This window comes from Pelobates fuscus, chromosome 7 (assembly GCF_036172605.1).
Source record: "Pelobates fuscus isolate aPelFus1 chromosome 7, aPelFus1.pri, whole genome shotgun sequence".
NCBI classification, from domain to species: domain Eukaryota; kingdom Metazoa; phylum Chordata; class Amphibia; order Anura; family Pelobatidae; genus Pelobates; species Pelobates fuscus.
Window position 1 is genome coordinate 138,336,832 of NC_086323.1, and position 16,054 is coordinate 138,352,885.

Below are 16,054 nucleotides of genomic sequence, written 5' to 3' on the forward strand. Positions count from 1 at the left end.
TAGCACACAATTTAATGATGCCGGGGCTGGATTGGGGGAGGGAGGGAGCAAAGCATAAACTGCTGCTTCCGCTGAACGGGCTGACAAACACCAGGATAAAAAAAATAAAAAAATAGGTTCTAGTCGCTATTACCCCTGGCCATTATTACAGTTTTTGCAACAAAGGCCTACCAGGAAAGGAGAAAAAGTGATTGAAATAGAATATATATATATATTCTATTTCAATCTCTCCATCACGCACACAGAGAACATTTCTCCCAGGGCTGGGTGTTTTCTGAACAGGTTGGAGACTTGCCAAACAATACATTTAAAGAAAATATCCCCAATACATATGCCATGCTTCAACAAGCCATAGAAACACACTATATGGACAAAAAAGTATTGGGACACACCTATTAATTATTGAATTAATGTGTTTCAACTAGACCCATTGCCACAGGTTTATTAAAACCTCAAGCACCTAGCCATACGGTCTGTATTTAAAAATATTTGTGAAGAAAAATGGGTTCTGAAAAAGTCTGAATTCAAGCGTGGTACTGTGATAGAATACAACCTTTTGCAAAAAAGTCAGTTTGTGAATTTTTTTATCCCTGCTCGATATTTCACATCCAGCTGCAAGTGGCATTATTGGAAAGAGGACGATTAGGAACAGCAGCAACTCGAAGCTGAAGACCACGTAAAGTCACTGAGCGAGGTCACCGAGTGCTGAGGCCCATGGTGCGTAAAGGTCGCCAACACTTTGCTGAATCCATAGCTGAATGGTTTCAAACTTCCACTGCGATTAATATCTGCATTTGGGTCTCCACTACAACAAAGGAGGCCTGGGTTTACCAGACATTCAGTACTACTACCGAGCAGCCTTACTAGCACAAGGCCTTAGAAGACTACCAAGATCCTCTAGCGGGGAACCTGGCCCTATCTGGCGCACATTTGAGAATGCATGTCTCTCTCCTCAATATAACCCATGCCCTATGGATGATCGCCCCAATTTCCACTGATAAACCGACTAACTAGTACAAGCACACTTTTGAAATCCTGGGCCCCAGTGATATTCAATCTCAAGGCACTGTTCAGACTAGCCCCTATCACAGCTTTACAAGCCTACGCTCCCAACCTAACCACCCAAGCATGGAAGGAGAGGGGAATCACGAAGGTAGGAGACCTCTATAGCAGAGATTCTTTGAAAAAGTTACCGACTTTGCAGGAGGAATTCTCCCCAACATCTAAAGATCTGCTCCTCTACCTGAGAGTCAAAAATATCTTACAGACTCACAGTCCCAGGAACAGGTGCGCACCACACCCCACAACATGATCTCTGTGCCACATATGGACCTCCCGTTCCATAAAACTTGTCCCTATGCTACAGTGCATTGGGAAGATAACGCATTACACAAGCTCACATATATTACACAATGAAAAAAGAAAAAAAAATGGGTAAAGAATTTACCCTACGGCAATGGCACGAGGCAATCACCCTAACCAGGAAATTTTCTAGAAGCCTTTCCCTATGGAAGGCATACAGTAAAGTTATTATGCGTTGGTACCTGGTACCTCACAAACTGGTGAAGATCTACAGCACAGTATCCCAGCATGCTGGAGATATAGGAGCTTGCAGGGTACAATGATACATATATTCTGGGATTGTCAAAAACTTGCGCCCCTTTGGACAAATGTGCAACGACTTATTTACTCTATCACATCCCTCTCTCTCCCCCGCTGACACCTGAGGGATACCTACTTCACATGCTGGTAACCATGAACCTTAATCTGCACTTATTAATATGCCAACTGCTGCAAAAACAGTTGCTTTTCCAGTGGGAGGCTACTATACAATCCCGTCCCTGGAGGAGATTTCAAAGAGGTTAGACAGCACATGCCTTTATAAGCAGATGTCTCTGAGGGTGAAGGGGTTGGTGCAGCAACACGAGAAACTGTGGAACATTTGGCTAACTTACTGCACTAATGACAAGACCAATGACCTAACTATGCATTAAAAGGCAAAGGCAATCCCACACTGGATAGAAGAGAGCACAGATGAATATTTTACACACGACACAGCATTGCATAAACCCACATGTTCCCCAGTTTCCCTGTTCAAATATCATCTAACTATCCCAATTACATGTTTAACAAACCCCTTACCCCATCATGGTGCCACCAAACATGAATCACAATCTACAAAATCCAGACCAAAATATGCTTAACTGATGTATACTGCACGGAATGTTACCCCTGCTAACCATCCACCAAGGTGTAACAAACAAAAGGTTATACTCCATGTTAACAATGCTGACAAATCGTGCATATGGATAAGAAATACTTGTAACAATGGCAACCTAAGTGTACAACATGCAATGTCAATCCTGTACGAATTTCATGCCATGATCTGTATGTGCACCATTACTTGAAACAAAAAAATATATAGGAGCAAATTATAGATCACAAATCAGAAAACAAAAAGGCATCTGCAAACATTTACGGTGTACTACAAGATACTAGGGATCGACCGATATTGATTTTTTAGAGCCGATACTCTGTGAACTTTCAGGCCGATAGCCGATATAATTTGCCGATATTCTGTACATTTACCATTTTGGAAAATAAAAAACTATTTCTAAAAGTAAATGCACAAAATACACATGCCACGTGTAGTGGATGCAGTTTGTTTAGACAGGGGAGCTGTGTATGTGTGTGTAGCGGATGCAGTGTGTGTGTAGCGGATGCAGTGTGTGTGTAGCGGATGCAGTGTGTGTGTAGCGGATGCAGTGTGTGTGTAGCGGATGCAGTGTGTGTGTAGCGGATGCAGTGTGTGTTTGTGTAGTGTGAGTGGTGTGGATGTAGTGTGTATTTGTCTAGTGTGTATATAATGAAAGCAGCGTGTCTGTGTGGGTAGTGTGCGTAAAGTGAATGCAGTGTGTGTAAAGTGAATGCTGTATATACTAAATGCAAAGTGTGTGTGTTTGTGTAGTGTGTGCATATAAGGAATGCAGTGTGTGTATTTGTGTTGTGTGTATAATGAATGTAGTGTGTTTATATAATGCAGAGTGTGTGTGTTTGTATAGTGTGTGTATATAATGCTGTGTGTGTAATGTTTATATAATGCAGTGTGTTTGTGTAGTGTTTATATAGTGTGTGTATATAATGCAGTGTGTGTTTGTATAGTGTGTGTGTGTATATATAATACAGTGTGTTTGTGTAGTGTGCATTATATACACACACTGCATTATATATACACACTGTACAAACACACTGAATTATATACACAGTGTGTTTGTGTAGTGTATGTGTATAATAGTGTATGTGTGAGGGGGCATTTTTTAATAATTTTTTTTTTTTATATAAATTTTTTTATATATATATATTTAATTATTATTTCTTTTTTGTTGTCCCCCCCCTCCCTGCTTGTTTCCTTGCCAGGGAGGGGGGGATATGTTAATCCCTGGTGGTCCAGTGGCATTAGTTTAGCGAGGGGAGGGGGGGTGGGGTGGGCAGCAAGCGTTTACTCACCTCCCAGCAGCTCCTCCAGCTCCCCAGTGGAAATCTCGCGAGACCCGCGGCCGTCAGAGCAGTACACAACAATTATATCAGCGTTTCAAAACAGTACACAACAATTATATCATCTGTGAAAGTGCAGTTTGTGTGAAAAATGCAAAAAAAGGCACTTTCACCGACAAAAACCATCACTGTGATAGTGTTTCAAAACAGTAAAACCTAATATTTGTGTTCAGCGAAGTCTCCAGAGTAAAACAGTACCCCCCCATGTACAAGTTTTAGGGTGTCATAGAAAGTTACAGGTTTAAATACAGTGCTAGCAAATTAAATTCTCTGGACTTTCTGCCTAGGTTGTCAGGCAGTTCCCTCAAATTGCAATTAATAAATTATGTAAAAATATTACATAAATGTGCACGTAGAATTTAAATATATACATATTTGAAGTCTACGTATATATTTATGATAGAATATATAATATTCTGCTTGATCCAAGGATATATATATTCTGCTTGATCCAAGGATAAATCTGACTGCCATTCTGGGGGTCAAGAAGGATTTTTTTTTCCTAGCTTGTTGCAAAATTGGAAGGGCTTCAGACTTTTTTTTTGGCCTTCTTTTGGATCAACAGCAAAAAACAGATGTGAGGAAGGCTGTACTTGATGGACGCAAGTCTCTTTTCAGCTATGTAACTATATGGTATCCTGTCATACAGTATCAGGTATTGTAATCTTACTCGTTACGATTACCTAATTTCCACAAGACCTCACTCAAGCCTGCTCTAGTTACGTTCCCCCCAATGTTTAACAAGGAGCTTGTCTCTACGTATGGACCAACGTTCAGGTCCCTCACTATGCACGTATCCATGCGTTTATATTCACAAATAGTAAATGACTATTAGTTGCACCATCTTGTCTCCCCTCTCATGAACCCTGTACATACAATTTGCATGCTCAAAGCCCACTATCATCTATCTTACCCATAGGATACTCCGGCCTGGACCAGTCCTACTCCTAAGTCCTCGCTACTTTACCCACGAAGCATTACCTTTCTCTCTAGCCTGAAGTTAAAATCCTATGGTAAGTATCCACATGTTTACGTTCCTCAGTCAGAGACAAGCCCAATCAGGGCTAGAGAACTGGCTCATAGGGTCAGGTGCGGCCCCTAGTACCCAACAAATAAAATCAGTCCTGCGAGGCCCACACTCCACCTCACCACGGAGGTTCACCCAATGACCCAAATCATAGTTAGTCGCCTCGCTCTCCTTTCATTAGGGCTATAGTCAGGGATTCACAAGTCACGGCCACACGTTTTGAATCTTTTACGGTCATCGAGAGGACAACATACCGCCACTACGTCCAATCACAGGTAGAGCCTCCTGCTGCTTAGCATTAGCAGGGTCTCACCCGTCACATTTAGTTAATTCCTTTGCCTCGGCACTAGTCAGCAGGCCAGTTCTACGAAGATCTTGATCTTTCCTTTCCCCTATTCTACTAATCAATGTTCTTTTCACAGGATGTCACAAGAATGAATCCCAAGTGATGACCTGCCCATACAAGATTTACTCAGTACGCCAGCAAGGCCCAGATCCCCAGAAGTATCCCTCACCCCTGGTCCCCGAGATCATGGACCATACCGAAACTGTCAGCAGAACTGAGGCATAGGGGTATCCCTTTCCCAGCCACATCCACCCCCACGACCCCTTACATTTCCCCTGCTCACTCTGTCCCATCCTCCATAAAAAAAAGACACACATACTGGATGGGAAGGATGTCAATCTGGTTTCCCTCCTTATCGCCTCAGAGCCTATAACTATGGCGACATATCAGCGGTGTCGAAAACCAGAGACCCTCATCTCAAAAAAACAAAACAAAAAAAAGAAAAAGTCCATCCCTTAATTTGTCATAGCATTCGGTATTTATAGAGACGTTATCTGCTCTGTGTACCCACATAGAAGGGAAGAACTGGATTTATATATGCACAAAGTGGTTGACTTAGAGAGTAAATACGGGGGTTCCTCATTCTACGATTACCATAAGTCAGTATCAGCCAAAGCAGCAACTCATCTGGCCCAGTTTAACATCCAGATAGACTGGTGTCAGATGGATACGAAGTTGTTCTGCCGACACTTTGCCAGCTTGAGGCCCCAGTCCTGTAGATTCACTTCACACTCCACTGATTTGTTCCCCTTTGAGGCAGATCCCTCCTCTTCCCACCACACCATCAGCTCCAACACAAGGCAAGAAAGAGGTCAGAGAGATAAGCTGGGCAGATCCATAGTGTTTCTGGGTAAGGCGCAAGTGTGCAACAATTTCAATGCCGGTGCCTTCAGCTACAGCACATGCAGGCTGTTGCACATTTGCTCACACCAAAACTATGTGCCCAGCCAGGCTTTCCCCAAAGAAATGACTAACCGAGGTGAACATTGACGTTTTGGCTTACTACCTTCGCCCTTATCTCTCCATTCATTTAGTAGATTTTTTGGAGTCAGGGCCCCCCCCCCCATCGTGGCAGCAGCTCATACCTGGGGTCATCTCTGGACCGGTAAGGCAGTCAAATGCTACACTGACAACTCAGCAGCTTGCGAGATCATTAATAAAGGACGTTCCTCCTCATTAACTATCGTGAGGTTGGTCCACAAGTTGACATGGCTAGCAGCTACTTCGCAGTTTCACCTGGTCTGTGAACACATCCCAGGCAACCGTAACACGGCTGCTGACGCTCTTTTCCGCTCTCGTTTTCAGATATTCTTCCAGGCACACACTACAACCTACCATCCAGAATACAGTCATTCCACAAATTAATCATTGACTGACTGACCTGTTAAGTCACGCCCAATCACTCACGCACCACAACAACTTATGCCAGGGCACTGACCATTTTACACAAATTTGCAGCAGAATTCCAAGTACATGGTAATTTCTCTATATAGACCACAGAGGCTTTTGCCTCTTACATCTTAAAATTATCACACAACACCATTAAACTATATCTCACAGGGGTACAACGTTATGTGCTCTCCACTTTTCCAAATCACCCTCCTTTTCTGTCCTCTTACCCCATAAAGAATATCCTTAAAAAGGTTTTAATAAAGGCATCATCCCCCTGCAACCAGCAGAATGCCAATCAATGGGCCCATATTCCGACAACTTAGCGACCTCTTAGACACCAACCCTTTTGATTCTCAGCCTAATTCTGTCATTAAAGTCGCTATATTCATTGCCTTCTACAGCTTAATTAAACCTAGAGAATTCACGGTCATACGACAGTCAGATGCCAACATTAGTCTAAAGAATTCTCACCTGATTAAAGTCAACGACCATTACATCCTTTCATTGCAAACCTCCAAAAACAAAATCACACCAATCAACCTACCACCATTCCCCCTCTTTCCTACTGGACACGCGTGGTGCCCAGTTACAGTACTAACTAGATACTTTCCTAAGCTTTCACCAGTGTCACCCTCTTAACTCCATTACTACTACTCCACGATCACCCACTCAACACACCCAAGTTAATGTTCTACATCAGAACTCTGCTACTAAGGTTAGGCATCAAAAGCTTAGAGAAACTCAATACCTTCATCTTCGGTAAATCCCTGTTCAACTTAATTTGCCATTAAAGAGAGAATCTATACCGTTTACATATCAATTTGATTCTGCCCATAAGGGCAGTCCAGACCTGAAATGCTGGCAAGTCCCCTTTAAAAATAGTTTGCTACTCCACCAGTTTTAGATTATGCTGTGCATGTAGGTTTAGAGACTTATCGAGGCAAAACCAGGGCTGTTCTAGGACAAAGTGATAAATAAGGAGCAATCCATGGAAACCAACAGAATAGAATGTCTGAGCATTTCACATCTAGTATAGCAACAGTTTTGTCTTGAGAATACTCCTTTGTGCGGTTTAAAACATGGAGACTTTCAAATAAGCTTTAACTTAAATATCAGTTATCACTGGGATTAACAAATTATAAGGAAGAGACATTTCAAACAAGGATTTATGTTATTTCATTGGGGGAGGGAGAGAAGGGAAGAAAGAACAAAACCTTTTATTCATGTCAAAAACACATTTATTGTATCATAAAAACCATTACAAGCAGTTTTATTGCAGTTACTTTCTACAATACATTCAAACATCATATATTTGCTGCTTCTAGAAAAGCAGGCAATTGGATTTTGGGCCAAAATAGGGACTGGTATGTATGCATATCAAAAATTATGTTCTAGGTCACACAACAAGTGGCGTAGAATATTTAGACTTCATTGTCCCTTTAAATCACTTGCTCAGATGGCTTCCATTCTTTCAGTAATGCTCTGCTAAGATGTGATTTTCATGAAACTATATAAAATGGAACCCTGGGCCCAGTATTCCTCACTTTTGGGCAATATAGTCTGTTTGTCTGCAGTGCATGTCAAAGGAAGGCACACAGCCAAGAACTATATGGCATTTCTCAGAATGTATCCACCTTTAAGTGTTACGGATGTACTTACGCAATACTCTGGACAGCTGCACTTCTGTTTAGGAAGAATTTTGACAACATGAAACAATCACTTTTGTCCCAAACCAACATCTGCCAGATCTGGGGTGGCTAAAAGTTCTCCCAAGCTTTTTTTGAACGAAGACTCATGTGCCCTCTTTAAAAAGGGCCACGGCTCCAAAAGACTAGGTCTTCACATTTGGCAATCACACACAGCATGACGACGCTGAACACAGTCACTCCAAGCAAAAAAAAAAAAAAAGAGGATTCAATATTCCTCCATCAGACTGGCAAAGTGCAGCAGTTGCCTTTTATGTGCATAAGGTCTACAATGCTTCTCTATGACAACAGAGATCAAGAAGCATGATTATATCAGAGGAGGTGAAGCAGCTACTGGGAGCAAACTGTCCCAGTGCTTCATTAAAGGACCACTCTAGGCACCCAGACCACTTCAGCTTAATGAAGTGGTATGGGTGCCAGGTCCAGCTAGGGTTAACCATTTTTTTTTATAAACATAGCAGTTTCAGAGAAACTGCTATGTTTATCAATTGGTTAAGCCTTCCCCCAAATCCTCTAGTGGCCGTCTCATTGACAGCCGCTAGAGGCGCTTGCGTGATTCTCACTGTGAAAATCAGTGAGAGCACGCAAGCGTCCATAGGAAAGCATTATAAATGCTTTCCTATGCGACCGGATGAATGCGCGCACAGCTCTTGCCGCACGTGCGCATTCAGCCGACGGGGCGGAGAGGAGGAGGAGAGCTCCCCGCCCAGCGCTGGAAAAACCCTTTTCCCCTTTCCAGAGCCGGGCGGGAGGGGGTCCCTGAGGGTGGGGGCACCCTCAGGGCACTCTAGTGCCAGGAAAATGAGTATGCTTTCTTGGCACTAGAGTGGTCCTTTAAATTCTGGACTGATTGCATTTTTATTTTAATTTATTTTCAAAGGGGGACAAGTTCTAAATTATATTTTTAACCGGAGAGTGCTTCTTTACTGTTCTAGAGAGAATCAGCACTCCAATCCTTCAATATAGCTGCATGTATTTATTGTAGAAAATGGAGGTAAAAAAAAAAAAAAAAAATTACATACTAAAAATAAAACACACAAAAACACCGTCCTCACTGATGTGATTTAAACGGATTATTTATTTTCAAAGACATTCTTCTCATAGAGGTGGACAGCAGACATTTAGTGCATGTGCGGCATTTCCTTAACTGTCAATCAAATGCATCTCACAGAGAAGCACATCCAGGATCCAGCGTCAGTATACTTTGACACCAGTCAAATAGATTCAGTTAAAGAACCCTATTTGGTCTGAAGCCCCTAGATAAGGGATTCCAAAACCAGTTCTCATGATCCAGCAACATCCCGATATTCTCAATATCTTTACTGGATTTATTCTCAATATATCTTTACTGAAAAACAAAAGGGAAAATGTGTAAATCTTGGACTGTTGCTTGGCCATGAAGACTGATTTATGATCCACTGCCCTAGTGTATGTCTGAGAACCTGTACAGGCGTGCAACCTGCAAAAATGTAAATATTGCCATTTCCCAGGAATTACACGGTTCACAACAGCATGGCTGTGGGTGCAGCAGCGACATACCAACATTTGAGGACCTCAACCTGAGACGGAGGGGCTTCACAGGGTTTGCTGGAGGTGGGTCTGCCTGCCAAAGAGGCATGCCTAGCAAGGTTGACGTGTTTGCCCCTAGAGAGGGTGGCCAGGATAACTGACAGCTTGCTCCCTTCAGCAGCCAATGCACGGGGCAATGCTAAAACACTCCAAGCATGGTCCAAGTGCACAGTTCCCTCCTGCATTTTGACATCTACAGATAGATTTTAAAATGCAGGACTGCCCCGGAAAATGTGGGACTGTTGGCACCTATGCATCTAGGCCCTAAAATATCCATTTAAATAGTAAACGTCAACTAAGAGGGACCTCTCTGACAAATTAAGTTTTACTTCCTCCTTTGTGGTCCAAGTTGCTTGTGCATTGGGAACACACTGTGCATATACAGATAAATCTAATTTGTGATACGATGCTTATTTTACAGGTCAATTGTGCATGAACCCTCTCACAGCCCAGTTGTTTTTTCTGTAGTTATGGGTTTGTTTGTTTTTAGTCTCATTTTGGAGAGTCTGAAAGAACGCAGGTTCTCTCTTTAGCAATACATTCTGCATATGAGAAAATGTAATTACATTGCATCATTCTCTGGATTGCTGCTACACCAGTCTGCATCTAAATAATCCTACAGCAACTTCTAGTTGACTAAGAAAAAAAAGCTTCTTCACCAAGTAATAAAAGGTCTGTCTGCACAAACAAACAATCACCACTGCTCGCTCCTACAATACTACATAAAAAGGAGGGCATGTGTTTGCAAATAATTGTCTCTCTAAGAATCCATTTTGCCTCTCTAAGAAACTTACAGTAGTCTGAAATAGATCAGTACGATATCAAATAATGCAGATTAACAAAAGCAGAACAGAAAACACACACACACACACACTCGGACTTTAGTCTTATGGTAGCAATTATAGTTTAAATGTATATAAAAAGATTGTGCAAAAAAAAAAATTAGAAAGGATTTTTGTTATGAGGGAGTATGGCTAAGGAAGCAAGTGTAAAAACCTATAGAATTTTTGAGCATGGAATAAAATACAGCAAGTGAATCAATGCAACTCTGAGGAAAGTTCAGTGTCCCCATGTAGAGCGTGGAAACACAATGTCAGTTGCTGCACAAATTGCAGCAGTGCCCCAAGAAGCACCTCTAGTGGCCATCTAAAGAAAGGCCACTGAAGGTGTCCCTAGGCTGTAATGTAAACTCTGCCTTTTCTCTGAAAGTACAGCGTTTACCGCAAAAAGCCTGCAGGGAATGATTCTACTCACCAAAACAACTACATTAAGCTGTATTTTTCATGACCGTAGTGTCCCTTTAAAATAATGGAGTTGGCATTGCCATGTTATTGGCGATTTATTAACTGGACTTATGTTTGCAGACAATAGCTGCAATCCTCCTTGGTATTGCTATGCAACTATGTGCAAATTATAATTGGAAAGTGGAAATTGAGCACCACAAAAGTAAAGATTCACCCCTGAAGGAGGATTCCAACCCAGTACTGATGTCAACTGCACTGTCTGCTAGGGCCCGGATTTTTTTTTTTTTTTAATATATATATATATATTTTTTTTATTTTTATTTTTTTAAGGATAACAGTGCACAGAACAATCCTCTCTATTTGCCTTAAAATTAATGAAATTGCAAACCACTGCAAATAAATAAAGCGTGTCCACCACCATCGCACATTACTTGGCCAATTGATGTTGGGACTTGAGTCGGCCACAACAGCCTGTCACATGGGGAAGGAGGAGGAGCAGGGAACAAAAAATAAATAAATAGCCATAAGATGCAATATAAAAGCAGCTAATTTAAATTACAAACATTTTCTAATATGCGGGATACAATTCATAGAAATAAGCTGCTATGGGATACAGAAGTGAAAAAGGGTTGGGAACCACTGAACTAGAGTAATAACCAAATAAGTTATAATTTGCTTAGTAACTAGATTTGCAAATCATAAAGAGCCAGTGTAAAACTTCCAGGAAATCATACAGGGACTCTAGACTCTGCTCCTTAAGCTCTCCACTGACACCTACAAAGTGACAGATTACTGCACAGTGGCTTGTCGGCTAACCGTGCAGAGCGGTTCAAATAAGGACACCTCAGACTGAAGGCTACTCTAGTAATGCTTTTCCCTAGAGAAGAGGCTACAAGTCACACCAATATACGGTATGCTAAATAATTCCTATTAAAAGAAAGCCATGTACAATAAGTAGAGAAAAAGGACAGGACAACCTCCAGCAGCAGTCACTATTGGCAATCCTGTCTTCCTTGACAGCGAGTGTGGAAGAATCTAAAACTCCAAAAATATTACTTGGAAACATTATTGCCACCTAGTAAATATGACCAAGTGTTGATGCCCTGACAGATAGGTTCTGATAAACACTGCAAGACTTTGTGCATTTGCATAGCATTTGAAATGTCCATTTTTAAAACATAAAATTATAAAAACGGTCTCGGACTATCCATTTAAAGAGTAAACATAATATTTCACTTGAGTCGGACAAATAAATTCTAAATAATTAGAGAAGGAACCATACCCAACAGCAGATTAGAAAATGTCCTCACTTGCACCATATATGACTTTGGCATCTCCTGCTGCATTTAAAAGGAGGGAAGTCGAAGAAGCATACATTTGCTACAGATATCGGTTTTAACATCAAAAAGGTTTAGTTGTAATTAGCTAGATAATAAATACTGGTCATTACATTATTCATTGGATACATTCTAGATATATATGGTCCAACTCCATATTGTATAGTTCAGACTAGTCAACTAAACGGTCAAGCCTTAAACTGCCCAAGAATATTCTAAATTTCTTGCAAATCTAGAGAGTTTTACATATATTACCGTATACCCAAAATATGAAATGAAGAGAATGGACCTCAAGGTGATAATGAGTGATTTGGCCTATACATAAAAGGAGAAACATGGATTTGTGGCATCTGTGCATTATTTTGATTTCTTTTCTTTTTTTATTGCTCAGAAGACTCCGCCAGTAAGATATCCATTGCCAAAGAGCCACCGTCATCTCAAATTTGGGCCTTAAGAGTTCTGCAGAAGCATGGAACATATCTCACTTAGAATTCTAAAGGCTACAGATTACCAATAAGGACAAGGGGATAATCTGATATCACAACAGAGTATGTAAGGATCAGATTGTTATGACAGTACAGCCTAATTGGTTAACAGTAAAGTAGGCCATTTTGTAGCAGGTACCACCAACACACAAGCATATGTCAAGCCAATTTAGTCTCTATTTAAATCCTCACAAATTAAAGCAAACCACTGAGTATGCTTGTTTAAAGCTCTCTTTGCCACATTTCCCTGTAGGCCCTAAAATTCATTACCTCCATGTTTTGCTTACAAACTGTGCAAAATGGTGGAATTTCTTCACTTTATAAATACATATAAAAAAATATTTGTCTTGAATTCAGCACTTTTCTAACATTATGATAAGAGGGGACAGGCATTAGGCACAAAGTACATCAGCAACTCTTTGGAGTGTTTTAATTATCATAGAAACATCAGAATTACAATAGATCATTTCTGTCATAGCAGCCAAGAGCTTAGACTTGTTTCAGTCAAGTCCTTTGTCTGCGGCTACACAAAGGGAGGAGCAGGGACTAGTCGGAAAGGAGGAAAAAAAAAAAAAAAAAAAAAAAAAAAAACAACAACTTGACCTATTTCTTTAGATGGCTGCATCATTGTAACGTAACAAGGGGAAATCTTGCTTAGCAATCCAACATGAAAACAGAAGCAGGTGTTTGTGCTTCAAGATGACGGATTTTGGTTACGAGCACAATGACAGCTATTCAACGTTCCACATATTTAGACATAGAAGGATGAAAAAAAAAAAAAGAGACACACATAACAAATGAATGGGTAAGTGGCAAATACCCATCTGTTGTAGAACTACAAATCCCATGATGCACTGCTATGGTATTAAGATATTTGTAGATTCCAAACAGCTGCAAGATGTAATATTTAGAATATTTCAACAGCAGCAGGTGCACAAATTAGAGAATTATAAAAAATAAAATAAAAAAAATTATACATTTAAAATGTATGGCTTTTTAAAAGCCACTCACTCAATAACCCAATGCCAAGAAGCTGTAGCATTTTATTTTATAATTAAAGTGAGCCGTGGCAATATGGAATACCCAAGCTTCCAATGCAGTGACATCAGTTTAAAGAGGTGGCAAGGACTCAAAAATGACACAGACACATTCTGGTAAAGACATTCTTCTGGGCGTCAGATTAATATTAGTCAGCATTGGAACACTGTATGTTAGTAGGCCGGGATGGGCATACTTCCCATCCAACGGAATACAGTAGACAACAGGCATTTTCTCCTGCCATGGGGGCTTCTGGGAACAACAGCTAAAATATATCAATGATGTGTTAAGAACTTTAATCCCCTAGCCCCATCAACTCTTGATCTTATTAATTGGGGGGGGGGGGGGGGGGCATAAAATGTGTTTACTGGGGTCATACAAGCAATTTCCAAAGATACAAAAAAAAAAAAAAAAATATATATATATATATATATATATATATATATAAATAAAATGATCACAGTCATATCATAATCTTGATGTTTGTAGGTAGCACAATCCAATCTTTTAAAAACCAGGAATGGAAAAATATAGAGAGGTCTTATTCATCGCCAATCCTGAATCGAATGAGTTAACCAAACACCTAGTTATACCGGATACAGCAGCAAGAACACACGTTAACATGATGAAATTAAATGTACAGACATGCTGGCATTATCTCTTGATTATGGAAAACCTGGTGTTGTCAAGGGTGGCCTACCTCGTGCGGTAAGCCTAGTTTTTACAGCCATGTCGTTCTGTATTCCAATTTAATACCACAGGGTGAATATTACAAAAAGACAGTTATGAAAAAGGGTCAGATTAAAAATGAATGGGCACTCTTCAGTAACATGGGAATCATTTCCAAATTGGTAGTTTTTACACACACACACACAAAAAAAAAAAAAAAAGGAAACCCACCACAAAACCTGCCTTCGCAAAACTCATTTATAACTATTATGTAAGGTATATTTATTTCATATATTCTTTATGATTCATACACATGATGTCTGATTGTGTTTCAATCTTAACACTCTGTTCCATATAAGATTGGAGGGGTCATCACTGTATTATACACCCCCACATTTTATAGTGGATGAATGTCTCCCACCCCCACCAGGCATTCATTGTTCCATAGAATATCGCCTTAATTCCCACCTTCAATACAATGCAGAGCTACTATTGTTCGAAGGTATGCATTCTAGAGCCAGCTATAGATCCGTATTTCTCAAGCCTTTTTGTCTAACTATATCACTAATAACATACTTTAGTCTACCGTTGTTCTTATTAATATTGATCACCAAATACCACCACATTAGAAAGGTACTGGAAAGTCCCCTTGGTCATACCCCATGTCTAGCCTTATTAGCCCTCCCACCTTTAAAGGGATGGTGCTCATGGAAAATGTACGTATTAAAAAAAAAAAAAAAAACACAACAACAACAACAAAAAAAACATTTCAATGCAAGCGTGTAAAGTATACAGTCAGTATGAGGAGGGGGGCACAATGGAGTAACACCGATGGGGTACGTGTAGGACAGGTACAGGCAGTGCATGCTGGCAGCAGTAACGTGGAGACCACATGGCAGGAGACGGAGCGTCAAAAGAGCCACGCGTTCACCTCCCCTGTAAGTCGTGGAATAGTAACAACGACCCATGGCCACAAATAATCCAGCGCCCCTCTTTACTGCAAGACCCAGCATGGCCCTAGGGTGGGCACATGCCACACGTCCCTGCATTTTCACCATGCGGTCAGACAAAGCAGAGCCACCACCCCCGGCTCCTGGTAAAAAGTGCCAGGGGCCCCATTTATAGAGCTGGCACTCACTTTGCCGCTGGCTGTTCCACCGCTGACCCCGATCAGGAAGGGTTGCCCGTTGTGGGGTGCGTGATTGGGCAATGCCTGCTCGCTATCCCCAGCCATGCTTTCTCCCTCCAGTCTGTCTGAGTCAGGGCTGTCTGCTATTAGTATGGCTGCTACTGCTCCACCTCTTCATGATGATGTCCTGATCTGTTATTTGAGGAGTCGGTGGGGGCTGGATTTGACTCCCCCCACCTCCCTCCTTGTCATTGCTTCCCCCATGCACTGATTAGCCAGTGTAGGCACAATGCCAGGCTGCTACGGCCGGGCCAGGGGAGACAGGAGGGTGCCAGGGAGCCTTTCCTCGAGCTAGGGATACCATCACAAAGCATTATATTCTCAAAGCATGTCTTGGTGGCTTTTAGCAAGGGAGATAAAATCACTGCACTCCTCACTTTTACTGTTTGAAAATCACAATGAAAACTGCAAAATATAGGCCAAAATTATTCATTCACTAAAATGTGACTTGTGAAGCATTCAAAGAGGTTTACTCGCTAAACTGTGAAATTTAGCGA

General features: G+C 41.1%; 1 protein-coding gene across 1 annotated transcript in view; it reads right to left on the bottom strand.

Moving 5' to 3' along the window:
• Nucleotides 1-15,660, bottom strand: part of UCK2 (uridine-cytidine kinase 2) — a 54,125-nt gene extending 38,465 nt beyond the window's left edge. The window contains exon 1 of the mRNA XM_063427519.1: nt 15,507-15,660. Coding sequence (XP_063283589.1) covers nt 15,507-15,602 — 96 coding nt within the window. The 5' untranslated portion in view covers nt 15,603-15,660. The remainder of the gene's footprint in view (nt 1-15,506) is intronic.
• Nucleotides 15,661-16,054: the final 394 nt, after the last annotated feature.